The sequence below is a fragment of the Rhinolophus sinicus genome, chromosome 14, assembly GCF_057876585.1.
Source record: "Rhinolophus sinicus isolate RSI-liver-muscle chromosome 14, RSI-T2T, whole genome shotgun sequence".
Taxonomy (NCBI): Eukaryota; Metazoa; Chordata; class Mammalia; order Chiroptera; family Rhinolophidae; genus Rhinolophus; species Rhinolophus sinicus.
In genome coordinates, this window is record NC_142514.1 from 101339426 (window position 1) to 101352544 (window position 13119).

The following is a 13119-nucleotide window of genomic DNA, read 5'->3' on the forward strand; positions in this document are numbered from 1 at the left end:
CCCAGCTCCAAATGTGAGCCCAATCCACTTTCCACTGAAAGATCAGGGGAGTCAGGGCTTCATAACAATAGCTATTGTTTGCTGAGTGCTTACTATGATCATATTCTATGCTGTCTTCACACACATCATCTTGTTTAATTCTCACAATCGCCTGGTATTGTTCTCACTGTATGACGAGGAAACAGGCTCTGACAGGTGAAGTTAACTTTCATGAGGTCATCAACTGGGGTTCAGACCTAGGTCGCTAGCCTCCAACCTCGGCCAGCAGGCGTACCAGACGGCAGGGGATGGGGTGGGGCACACCTTCCGCTTAGCGACGCTGCGCAGCAGCTCAGCCTTGCTGCGGAGCAGCCCCTGCCCGGCCAGCTCCCGCTCCTCCTCCAGGCGGCTCTCCCGCTCCAGCTGCTGGAACTCCAAGTCCTCAAAGAGCTTTGTCTCGGTTTCCAGATCCTCTGCCTCCTTCAATGACAATGACAAAGGGGGTTGGATCGTGCTCGAAATACCACTCTGGGCTTGGAAGGCCAAGCCACAGAGGTGTGAGTTCTGGGGGCTGGACCCAGGGAAAGTGGGGAAGGGAGCTGACCCCACCCAACCCCCTTTCCTCCGCTTGGCTTTGTTCCTTTCATGGGCATCACTGCCTGGAGCAACAGAAAGGAGAAAACAGATCCCCCCAATCCTTCCCTGTCCCCTCCAAACCACAGCACCGACCCTGGTGTCCAGCAGGTACTGCAGGGCCCAGGTGGTCCTGTCCCACCGCTCTCCTCTTTTCTGAGCAGGTGGCCCGCAGGCCGAGGAAGGGGGGCTGGTGAAACTGACCCTTCTCAGCTGCTCCTGTAACTGTTCCCGCACTGACTCGGGGCAGTTATCGAGCTGCGTCTGGAGCTCAGCGTAGAGCGCCTGGCGGGCCTCCAGGTGCCTCCGTCCCGTGGCCAGCTCCGCCCTCTCCTGGTCGGCGGGAGGGGGAGGGGGTGGGCGGAGCACAGGGGAGAAACAGAACACACACTCCTCAACTCCGGCCCCGCAGGCAGGGAGGGCGATAGGGCGGGGCAGGGTCGGGAGGGCAGGAGAGAGAGAAACGGGGAGCGGAATGGGGGTGGGACAGAAGAGAAAAAAAGATGAGGACTGAAATAGGAGAATAACAAGAAGAGGAGAAAGAAAAGAGTAGAACGGGGAAATAAGGAGGGAAGAGGGAAGAGTGGGAAAAGCAGGAAGCTGCGGTGTAAGACAGGACTCAGAGATGCAGGGGATGGGGCACCAAGGGCAAAAGTGTGGGACCCAGGCAGAAATTTTGGTCTCTTGGAGTCCCTAGAAACGTTTGGGTAGGTCCTAAGAAAAGGCCCTCTGCTTTCTCTCCAAACCAGCCAAGGCCAAAAGTGTTTCCACGTCACAAGCACAGAGCCTCTTGCTCTTGTAATCTCCCCCTCTTCCACTGCCCAGAGACCAAAATTTAACCCTGGGAAACAGGGTGGATATGGTGAGAGTTAAATCCAGAGGTTGGGTTTGAATCAGGAGCTGAGGACATTGAAGCTACAGCAGTGCAGCAGAGGGAACCCCAGCCCACCCCCTTGGTCTCCCTCCCTCCTGCCCAGGGTGGGGGGTGGGGTGCTGGCATAGCAGGCTGAATTTCAACGGGATGAAGGTTGTAATTAGTTCAGCCGTTGCCATGGTAATAGAAGCCCCAGGAGTGGGTACAGAGAGGAGGTGGATGGCTCTGTCTGGGGCGAGATGACACCTCTGAGGGCAGGAAGGGGAGGGGTGGAGCTGGTGAGTCACCCCGCAGAAGAACAGGCAGAAGAGAGACTGTGACTACTGATTCCAAAGCCAGAGTGGGGCCACGGGCTGGGGGCTGGGGAGGGATGCTGAGTGAGACCCGGAGACCATGGCCACCACCTCAAATAACTGGGCCCAGAGAGAAGACAAAGTCCAAGCCTCCAGGCAATGCCAGGTCAATGAGAAATCAAATTAGGCAGATTCCGTATGAAATGCTGAGCTTCACTGGGGATAAGACCCTATGTTGAGTCCTGCCCCCACCCACCCTAATATCCCACCCCCATCCCTGGAGTAGAGGATCTGATCAGGCCAGTTCCTGGGGTCCCAGCACTCAGCCTTTACAATACCCGATGTTCTGGACAACTTGGGCGGAAGAAGGGGAGAGGCTACCCGTTTCCACCCTCTGCTTGGGGTACCTGAATTTGGAAAGCCTCAAGGGGAAGCTAGGAAGGGTAGCCACTATGTGACCAAGATCCCTGTCCCAGGCCTCCACAAGCCGTGACACCACAACTGGACCTATTTACCCCTCTGCTCTGGAGGGAAGGTGGGCAGATGGCTGGAGGACAGTATGCCTCTCCCTCCAACAGTCTGTGGAGGCAGCACCCAGGCTTTTCCAAATGGGAGGAGTTCTTCACTCTGAGAAACTCCTAAGTCATGTATTTCCCCCAACCTTGTACCCATCCTGCTAATGTCCTATAAAGTTGAGCTATGCCCCTTGCCCATTCCTTTCTGATCAAAACCCTGGGGTCCCACACCAAGAAAGGAAGAAAGCAGCATTAGAGGGGAGAGGCCAAGGGCACAGAGGTGCCCATGGAGTTAGTACAAAAGCAGGCATGGCTTAGCCCTGCCTGGGTGGCACCGACAGTTAGGGGCATGCGGAGAGCCCAGGACAGTGATTAGAGGGGGCGTTAGTGCAGGCCTGTTTGGTAAGCGTGAAGTTAACTTGGCACAGAATTTGGGAGTGTGGTTTGGGGGCCAGAGCCAAAGCTCAAAAAAAGGGGGGGTTGTCAAAGAATTTTTAAGAGCTTCAAAATTGAGAGGGAGGAGGAAAACACTCTCGAAAAAATCCAGAAGGAAAATGAATTCTTGGAAAAATACTGTCAAGTCCAGAAATAGATGGCCCCTCTCCACTTCAGAGCTTTTGGCACATGTTGGGCATCTTGGACATGGCTGGCACGGCCCCTGTGGGACGGAGCGGCCCCTGCAGGCTGGCACAAAATCTGAAAGGGGCAGGGGTAGGAGCTGACACCATATGGGATGGGAGGCTGCAGATCCAGACGGCTCAGGGGAAGCAGAGACCTGAGGGCCATCTCCCAAAGACCACGTCCTGAGCACCTGAGGCATGCTTTGGAGGGAGACCTTCTCCAGATGGAGGGACCCAGACCTGAATCACTCCCCAACACCAGTCCCTCGGGCTGTGCTCACTGCCCAAGAAGGGCTTTGGTACTTCCTAGAACAGCCATGAAGGGCCCAGAATGGCAGGCAACCAGGCACCCAGAGGTAGCAGAGACCCAGACAGAGGAGACCCCAGACATCAGCCCAGCCCGTACTGCTCTCCAAGCTGGTACCTTCCACAGAGGACAAGGCCCCTGCCCCTGGAGGGGCACAGAGACCACCCAGTCTGCAGGGTGGATGATGAGGTAAGGGGTAAGGGGCCCCAGATAAGGCATTGCTCCTTCTCTCCAAGGTCACTGGTCCCAGCACTGAGCCAGGCCAGTTGTTGGTTACCTTGTCCCTCTCCTTTTGGATGCCCGTCTCCAAGGTCACCAGCTTCTCCTGCAGCTGGTCTGCTGCCTTCTGCTCTTTCTGCAGCAGTGCCCGTTCTGCCTCCTTCTCGCCCTGCAGCAGCGCCCGCTCCATTTCAGCCTGGGGCAATATCAGGGTCCACATCAAGGCCAGTCAAGGCAGTTGGACTCAGGCCACACTGGGGGGCTTCACCCTGCCTGGGAAAAGTCCAGCGAGGGCCTGCACCTCACCTCTCGGGCCGACTCCTGCAGCTGCTGGTCCAGCTCCTTCACGCGGACCTTGAGCTGCTCCACTCTCCCTAGCACCTGAGCCCGCTCCTCTTCGAGGGCCAGCACCTCTCCCTGGAGCTTCGAGCTGGGTGCATCTTCATGCTGAAGTGGAGGGAAGCTGTCAGCTGGGGAAGCGGAGAGCCTTACAGGACGAGACTAAGAGTGGATACCCGTTCCTCAGGGCACTTGGAAGGGGCAGGTAGACTGAGATAGAAGACAAATTCCCCTGCCTGCATGGGGAGCAATATGGGCTCTTTAAATGAAATAAAGATTTACCACTGAGTGCCAGGCCTGGGTGGGGCCCCAAGGAAAGGCAGGTCATAAAGCATATTTATAGCTTGGCAAACTCATCAACACCTCTCTCTTCCTTGCTTCATTTCTACACCTCTCATCCATGATTTCTTCCCAAACTTGATCCTTCAGTTACTTCCCCCTCACTGGGCCTTGGCTTCTACCACCCATGCCTACCTCCTCTGCCTCCTAGCAGGGCCCACCTCAGCCCCCTCACTGTGAGAGTAGGTGACACACACACACACCCCACCTCCTGCTGGGTGCTCTCAGTGCTACTGCACTCCTCCTTAAGATTTTCCTCATCTGAGCGTTCCACACTCTCCCACAGACGTTGGCTGGCACCTCCAGGATCCTCGTTGCTCCGCCCAGAGGCCCCAGTGGCCCCTGAAAGGCCTCGTGAGGGTCTGCGGCCTGCCAGTGCCAGTGCTGCCGTGGCCTCCCCAATGCTAGGCAGCTCCCCAGCCTCAGGTCCCCCGTCAGCCCGGCTGTACTCAGCACACAGGTTCAGGATGGTCTCCAGGCGCTGGCGTTCCTAGGAAGGGTGGACAGAGCAGGGCATGAGGGGGAGGAGGCAGGGTACTGGTGGGACTAGAGCCAGCCAGGCACAGTGTCCTGTCAGGAGAGAGAACTAGGATACTAGGGGCTTGAGACTCAGAATCAAGCCAGGAGAACCCCAACTCCAAGGTCTGAGGAGGCAGAGGGAAGGAGAGTGCCCGAGAAGGCTGTTGTGCTACCTGCCCACATGGCTAGCCCCTCCCGTCTTCCTGTTTCCTTTCCCTTCTCATTCTATCCTACGGTGGACTTCCTCGTGACATAGAGACACAGCCCACACACCTGGGAACACATACTGGTAGGCAGACTAAAGACCAGAATGAGACACGATAAACACTCAGGTGCTCACATGCTGACATGGATACATGAAGATCCACGACACAAGGGCACACAAAGACACCCACACACACCAGCACTGACACACAGGGAGACAATACGTGCCCTAAGGCTGCATTAACAGGCAGGTACACACAAAGACACAGCCCTGACGTGCACAAATGCACACTGACGCACACTCACACAGATCAACATAGTTTAGCATACAGACAGCTTGGCATCGACACACAGGGCTGGAAAACAGACCCACGGACCCACAGGGACCTGACACAGTTCACACAAAGATGTGCTCAGCATGTATACACACTGCCAGACAGACCTGGGACGTGGGCCTCATCTCTACCTCAACTCCAAGTCACTCTCAGGCAGCCCTTGGTTCCTGGCTCCTTCCCGGCAGGGTGGGCTACTGCCAGCACTTAAATGCCCAGGCCCATGTGAGTGCTTTATGGCCCTGCCACTTACTCTGCCCCCTCGCTACACACAGCCCACCCAGATACCACTCAGGGGCTCAGAGAGAGGGGTACTGGGAGTACAAACTATGGGTCTGTGTCCCCCCTCTCCCATTCATAACACCCCAGACTCCTATGGCTCTCCAGGGTCCCTCAAACTCAGATGTCTCTCACCATGTACGGTTTGGCCATGACCCCCGAAGCACTTACCCAGCTTCCCTCCTGTTGCTTGCCCAGTTCCATGGCAAAAAAACAACAACACAAAAAACCAAAAAAAAAAAACAACAACCAGGAACAGAGCCTCAGCACCCAGGAGGCTGGGCCAGTGCCCCCACCCCTACCCCAGGACCCAGATAAGCAGCCTGGTTGAGGTGGGAGGGGCAAGGCAGGCAGCCTCCAAGATTTAAAGTGGCAGGTGGGGCAGGTCAGGGCTGGTGGTAAGGTGTGTGCTCATGTGTGTGAGGGGGGCTGAATGGAGGAACTGGAGGAGGCTGGGTGGGCCCACCATTCTGCCTGTGCTAGGCTCACTGCCTCTTCTCCAGGATAAGCCGCCAGGGTGGGCCAAGCTTTGTCATCTAGGCAGTGAAGAGAAGATCTAGCCACAGAAGACTGTCAATCCTGCCTCATCTCTCCCCTACCCGACACAAACACACTGACACCCTCACCTCAGCCAAAGCTGTCTCAACCGCTTCTAAAAGGGTCTCCAGACAAACCTCCTCTATTCTGATTCTCTTCTTCAAACCACTCCCAGGGAAAACCTGTTCTTTTGCTCACACAGGAGAAAGGGCAAAATCCATTCTGTACCTGTGCTCAAGTGTGTACACACTAGCCAGAGCCCCTAGAGCTCCCTGTGTTATCTGGGGAAGCCCAGCCCCCACCCAGCTCAGATGCCATCTCCAGGACAGCTGCCCAAAGCCACGCCCAGCCCCCAAGTGCACCCCAAGGCACTATCACAATTACACCGGCTGCCCCAGAGCAGGCCAGGGGCTGCCCATCCTGTCCTCTTCCTTTTCCCTGACACCTACATTCCCAGATGATCCTGCATGTGGCAGGGGGAGCAGCTCCCACCCTTTTTTAGATGCCAAAGTAAAGGAAGAAAGGATTAGGGGCTTTTCTAAAGAACAAGACCTGAAAAGACAGGAGATTTGGGTTCCAATTCCAGCTCTGCCAGAACTTGCTGTGTGACCTTGGACAAACCCATTCTGCCCTCTGGGCCTCAGCCTTCTCATCATGAAGACCTGCTTCTCCAACTGAGAGGTGCAAGGCCTGTTTTCCCAGACCTTCACTGTATTCAGGTAAATAATATAAAACCTAATTTATACATTGAAACCAATGCTGTGTTACAGAATAAATGCAAAATTAGCATGAATTTAAAATAAAGCCTTAGAGACTTCAAAGAAAGTTCTTTAGGGCACCAGAACCTTGAGATAATAGTCATTACGGTATATCCTGGAAGTGGGGAAGCTTGAGAAGCCCAGGCCCTGTCCATGGGCCCCTCCCACTCTGTCAGCTGGCCTGCCCACACCCTGGCAGACACCCTGCTGTGGATGTCAGCAGCCTCCCTGGCGTCTGCTCACCAGCCTCTCCATCTCCTGCTCCCGAAGCCGCTCCTGGCGCTGCCGCCGGTGGTACTCCAGGAGGTCGTCCTCATTGTCACTGATCTCTGTGATGCTATTTTTCCGCTCTCGAGTGACTAAGTCCCCACTGGAGAGCTTCCTCTGGGCACGGGGGCTCTGGCGGGGTGAAGCCCCAGTCAAAGAACCCAGACTATAGGCTGGGCTCAGCCTGCCACTGAAGTTGCTCTTGCGGGGTGCGAGGGACTCGCCGAGTGTGGGTGAAGGGCTCCGTGTCCTACGGCCCCGCACCCCCAATGTCAGGGAGAAGTCTTCTGGTGAAATCCCATGGGCTGCCCAGCGCCGGGGTCGGGGACTCTCTGCCACTTCCCTGGTTAGTTTGGGATCTGGGGTATTCCGGGAGGGCATGGGGGAAAGAGCCCTTCTGGATAAAGCCGGGCTCAAGGGAGGGAGTTCTCGCATACTCTCCAGGCCCCGCCGGCCCAGGTAGGGACTCTCAGGAGGCTGCAGGGTGTGGGTGGCTGACCCATCTGAAAATGTTCGGCCCACCAGCTGGCGTGAGGGGCTGGTTGTCAACACCCGCTCAGTGCCTGGCAGCTCACGGAAAGGGCTGGGAGGGCGGTCCTGAAGTGTGCCAATCTTGTTTCGGGGAGCAGGGACTGGAGGCTGGAACTTGGGGCTGCCAGGAATGCTGGTGGGTTGGCTGTGGGCACTGGAAGCTGAGCATTCACTCAGGCTGATAGCCACCAGAGGCAGCTGCCCACCTAGCCGGGGGCTCTCAGTGGTTCTGCACGCCTCCGCCAAGACAGTAGCTGCAGGGCTGTCTGTCAGCAGACCCCGGAGGCCAGGGCTGGGAGGCCTTTCTTGACACCCCTTCCTGCCCGGCCGCGGGCTCTCAGAAAAGCGGGCACCACTAGGTCGGGAGTGTGGGGGCTGCAGAGCCAGATGGTAGCTGGAGGAACGGGCAGGCACCAGTGGGGGCATGGAAGGCGCTGGCTCCTGCCCACTGGGTGAGTGGCTGGCACAGCTTCCACTGCTGGCTGGTGAGGAAAGTGGAGAGAAGGCTGGAGAGGTGTTCTCATAGCTGGAGCCCACAGACATGGCACCAGGGCTGGTTGGGGGGGACAGCAGGTAGCGACCACCGTTAGCCATTGGCACCAGTGGGCAAGTTGTGGCAGGCTTCTTTCCAGCAACTCCAGGTTCCTCTAGCACCAGTGAATCCATGATTTCCTGCAGGTCCTTCTCAATAGAGCTCACCAGGGAACTGTGGCTGGCACAGGCCGAGGGTCCTCGGGCTATAGGCTGTGGAGTGTGGTTCCCATTCACCAGGCTTTCTGATTCTGCTAAAGGAAAATGCAAAGATGCCTCGGGCCCTGGTCTTTGACTTTGGGGAGTTGCATAATAGCAAAGGCACTACCCCACCTCCTCCTAACAGAGTTGGGCTGCAAAGACTCTGGAGAAGAAACCAGGAGATCTGGGTTCTGGAGCCAGCTCTGCCACTGACCTGCTGTGCAACCTTACCCAAGTCACCTTGCCCTCAGTTTCCACTTCTGTAAAGAAAGAGGATGGGCAGAGATCTTCTGGCTGTAACATTTTATGACTTAGGACAGACGTGGGAATAATGCCAGGCTCTTCTAGGCCTAGCTGTTGCTGACCCACCCCAGGACTACGCTGCTCCCTGCCTTGGTTTCCCCAACCTCCTGAACCTATCCTTCAGGAGAGCAGGTGAACATTCCGCAAAAGGGATGACATGCTATGGAGCTGGCCAAAAGTTCCAGGGGTGTCCCAGTCTAATAGGACATAGGGCCTCCCAACGCAGCAGAGACCCAGGGGAAAAAATACACAAAGCCTCCAAAGCTGGGCAAGAAGTGAGTGCTGCAATACTTTATCCATTCAGAGGTAAGGGAAGGGCCTGGCACTGATGGCTAGTTCCTGGAAGCCAGGCTGGCCAGCAACTAGGTGCAGCTCAGTGCCTCCAATTAGCCCGTTAAGCCACACCAGCAAAAGGCTTTGCCCTGCCCCAGCCCTAGTCAATCAACCAGGAGTCTCTGGAACCACTGCCCCAAACAGCTGACAGAGTGGCATGACAAAGCTAGAGTGGGGTCAGGATAAAGCTAACCAGGGAGTAGACTGGGAGCCCAGGCTTCTTAGCTCCCTAGGGGCTAGAAAAGACGGGAGGTGGGGGTGGAGGAGGAGAAGGAAAAGCCTTTGCAAGACTGAATTTGGGTCCAAAATTATGGGAACTGTGTAGGAGGACCAGTCAGGGGGGTTACTATGGATAGTGGTGATCCCAGTGACTACCCATCTTTCTTCAGATCCCCAGGCTATCCATTGACGTCACTGATGCTACCCTGCTACATATACTTGACATACATGTCCACCTGTCCCAACACCATGTTGACACCTGTCATCCCACAGCCAACTGAATGCACATGCAAAGTCTGGGATAGTAGGCCCTCTGGCAGCCTCCTGGTCTGCACCCTACCCCCTAAGCATCTGGGCTGAGGGGAGCTGTGCTGGTTCCCTGGGACAATCACCAACTCTCCTCTGGGAATCAATAATTCACACACAAACTGCAGCTGCTCCACTGAGTCGTCAGCTGGCATGGCCTGGCCTGGGGGTGGGGCAAGGCCCAGGGATGATTAGCAGCAGGTAAGACCCACCAGCGCTTACAGGGGTTCAACCTAATGCTTCCTTCTGCCCATTCAGGGTGAGGCTCCCTGGTGGTGACACAAGAGGGTCAGGGTCCCAGACATTGAGGTGGCATCTTCCAGGGCAGTGGGACATAGGCTGGCAGAACCCTCCATCTCTCAGGCATATGATTCCCCAGTTTCAGCCAAGCAGCATTTCTTGGATCTCTCCCAGTGGCCAGACTGCCTGGCATTCTTCACCAGTGGCCCATGGCAGGTGGCAGCAAGCCTAGATCATGGGTATTGTCCTGCCCTGACACTGTAAGCGTGACTGGAGTGGGCAAAGCAGACTGCCCAGGGGGTACCACCAACCCAACCTCCTGCTCCAACCGGGTACCTACCTGGGCCAGGACTGTAGGGGGGCCCCGGGGCCCGGCCCCCCGCAGGAATCATGCTTTTCATCCACTTGGCTTCAGCTGGGTGGTTAAAGCGGAGGAAGGTGGACTGACCCAGGCACAACATGCAGCCTTTGGAGAAAGAAAATGCTTGGAAGGGCAGCAGGGCTCAGGCAGCCCTCACCTACGGTACTAGCAGGCTCACCCCAGGCTCCAAAGGGTCATCCCCACCTGCACTCACAGTGTCCACAAGGTCCATGACTGACCCTGCCTGTGCTTGAGATAGGCACTGGCAGGGATCAATAGCGCAGGGCAGAGTGGAAGAGCACTGGTTTGTGAGTCCCAAGATCCAAGTACTAGCCTAACTCTTCTTCTTACTAGCTGTGAGACCTTCGGGTGAAGTCACTTCACCTTTGACTCTAGCTTTATCATTAGAGAAGTGAGGACAATGCCTCTGAGCTGGCAGCGTCACTAAGACAGCACATGTTAAAGTGCTCCGCAAATGGGGGTGGTTGTTCAGAGAACGTGGACCCCTTGTCCCGCCAACCAACCTGTGCCCATGACCGTGTATCTGCCCCTTGGATGGAAGGCAGCAGCTTCCAAGATCACAAAAAAGTTCTACGATAGGGGACAGGGGAAAACCGTGAGATGCCCCTGCAGGGACCAGAATTTGCTTCCTGGCTCCAACAGTGGGAGCGGCCACCAAGGTCTTTTTGACAAACACACCCTCTGACCTGACATCCTTCTGCTCCTACATCTCCCATGGAATGTAGCCAAGCCGAGGCCAAAGGGCCTAGCCTCAGCCAAGCACATTCCCAGGCAGCAGACACAAGTCCAGTCCTGCCCAGGAAGTGAGAGTGCATGGAAGGGGGAGGGTACTTGAGAGCCAGAAAATGTAGCCAGAGGCACCAGAAGTGTGCACAGTGGTAGGTGTGTCCATAGGCACCTAAGCCTGGCTGGCAGAACTCCTGGCCACACCAGGTGCTAGAAGACTCCTACAAAACACACTATATTGGGAGAAGCCCTAGCCCCGATGCTCCCTACCACCCACCCTTCCAATTTGTTCACATCCCTGGCCCCTCGCCCCGGCCTCCTGCCTACCCAATCTGGTGCCACTTGGCACCCCAAGCTTCATGCCAGTCTGAGCTAAGACTGGCAGGGAAGTCTACATTCCTGGACACTGAGACAGTTCCGCTCAGGCAGGCCACAAGGGCATGGGCATCCCAGGCCCGTGGCTACATCAGCAGGCCCCTCACTGAAAAGCCTGTTGCTGGAATCCAGGGCACTGCTGTGTGGTGGGGGGCAGTGGGCTGAGAAGCCCATAACAGATAACTATAGTGGACAAAGCCACCCACTTCTCTGGCACACCCACAAGCCCTCCCAGGCAGGCGGGCACCAACAATTCTTAAGGCTGATGGGTGGTTAGGAGAGGAGGAAGCTTTCCCTGCCAAGCCACCAATCAGAGGAGCCCATCCCAGAGTAATCATAACAGGAATAAATAATAGCCCACCACCCGTCCACCTAATTACAGCCACAGCTGTTTCAGAAACAGCCCTGCCAGGCTCTTCCCCTTCCTTTCAACCATTTAATGAGCTAATTAATGATGAGTCTGTAGGGTCTAGACGGATCCACTCAACCCTAGATTGATGGGGGGAAGGGAGATCAGAAGTCGGACCACACAATCCAGGCTGGGAAGAAGGTAGGGAGTCTGGGTGGATTCCAGCCCATCAGTGCCAGGCCCACACAAGGAGGCTGTGGGCACCTAGGGACCCTTAGCCCTGGCTCCTATAGCTGGGAGTTCCCTGCCCCTTCTTCTACCCCTCACCCTCCTCCTCTATACAGGGGGTGTGGCTATGCTGCTTCTATAAATAGGTGATGCCAGGCAGCAGAGCTGAATCTGTATAAATAGAGACAGCAGAAGGGCAGCAAGACTGAAAGCAGACCAGCTTCTGCCCAAATTAACTTTCTATTTGCACTCAGGGGCCCCAGTCATTGCCCCAACTCTCATCCAATGCCCCCAGGGGCTTAGCCAGCCTATTTCTGGGAAGAAACCTCTCTACCCACTCCTGCCCCACACCTCCAAAGGTCAGCCCACTGAGGAAACCCAAGAACCCCTTCTCATCCAGGCAAAGTTCTGGTCTGTGCCCCCGCCCCCATCCCCAAAGGACTCAGGGCCCAGCAGTATGCAGGTTGGTGGTGGCACTGCACATCTGGAGGGGAAAAAAATGCAGGGCAAAGGAGAGGGTGGATTCTATCTCTGAAAGACACAGACGGGAAACACCACAAACAACACACTCTCATACAGGTTCACACACACACACTCACAGAAACATACAGACACAGGCATACATGCTCACACACTGCCCTGCTGGCCACACAAATAGCATGGACTGGCCAGAGGGAGGCTGGGATGAGGGGAAGATGGAAGGAAGGGTCTTGGCCCTTTCTATCAGAGACCCCCGTTAGCCATAACACAGGCTTCCTTCATCCTAACCAGGACCCTTCAACCCCATACAGAGGGCAGTCCTATGGAAGGGACTGCCTGGCGTTGGGGAAGATGAAGTCTGCCGTGCTGAGGAGTGGCCTCAAGCCCAGACCTCCCACTCAGAAATGTTCAGGACTCAGACACAAATGAGTCTCACAGCCTCAAGCTCCCAAAGAGGGGCCTGAGGACCCTTCCCCCTGCTCGCCCCCCACCCCCTACCCCGGGCTTTTCCACACCCGGCTGCCTGCGGGCTGCGGCTGGCCCCGGGCTGAGGACTCACCGCCAAACCCGGACCTCCGGACCGCTCGCCCCCACTAGCTCGGACCCTCCATGTCCCGGCCCGCCCCGGGCCTTTGAGGGGGCGGGCCGACCTCCCGCGTGCCCGCTCCAGGCTCCGAGCAGCTAGCAGCAAAGCAGCTAGCAGCCACCAATGCCCGGGGAGGGGCGGACCTGCCACCAGCGGCGAGGGAAGGGAGCCAGGGGGAGGGACAAAGGAGAGGAGGAGGGGAAGAGGAAGTGATGGAGGAGAAGAGAAGGGAGCGGGATGGAGAGGGCGGGGCGGGAGGATGCGGAGAGGGTGCAGGCGCGGGATTCTGGCACCAGGGCGGGAGTAGAAGTGGGG

The 13119-nt window shown here is 56.6% G+C and overlaps 1 protein-coding gene across 34 annotated transcripts in view; it reads right to left on the reverse strand.

The window, feature by feature from the left end:
* The window catches only part of PHLDB1 (pleckstrin homology like domain family B member 1), a 46333-nt gene that overhangs the window by 21070 nt on the left and 12144 nt on the right, over window positions 1–13119 (reverse strand). For 15 of the 34 annotated variants that reach the window (XM_074335355.2, XM_074335361.2, XM_074335356.2 and 12 more), the window contains 7 exons: window positions 10019–10144; window positions 6991–8330; window positions 4327–4608; window positions 3747–3887; window positions 3499–3636; window positions 817–945; window positions 304–459 (listed from right to left, as the gene is read on the reverse strand). In XM_074335355.2, the coding sequence (XP_074191456.1) occupies window positions 304–459; window positions 817–945; window positions 3499–3636; window positions 3747–3887; window positions 4327–4608; window positions 6991–8330; window positions 10019–10144 (2312 nt within the window). Of the gene's footprint in view, window positions 1–303; window positions 460–816; window positions 946–3498; window positions 3637–3746; window positions 3888–4326; window positions 4609–6990; window positions 8331–10018; window positions 10145–12777; window positions 12980–13119 lie in introns of those variants that run through there. The other 19 variants (XM_074335379.2, XM_019716266.3, XM_019716262.3 and 16 more) reach the window with 10 other exon arrangements.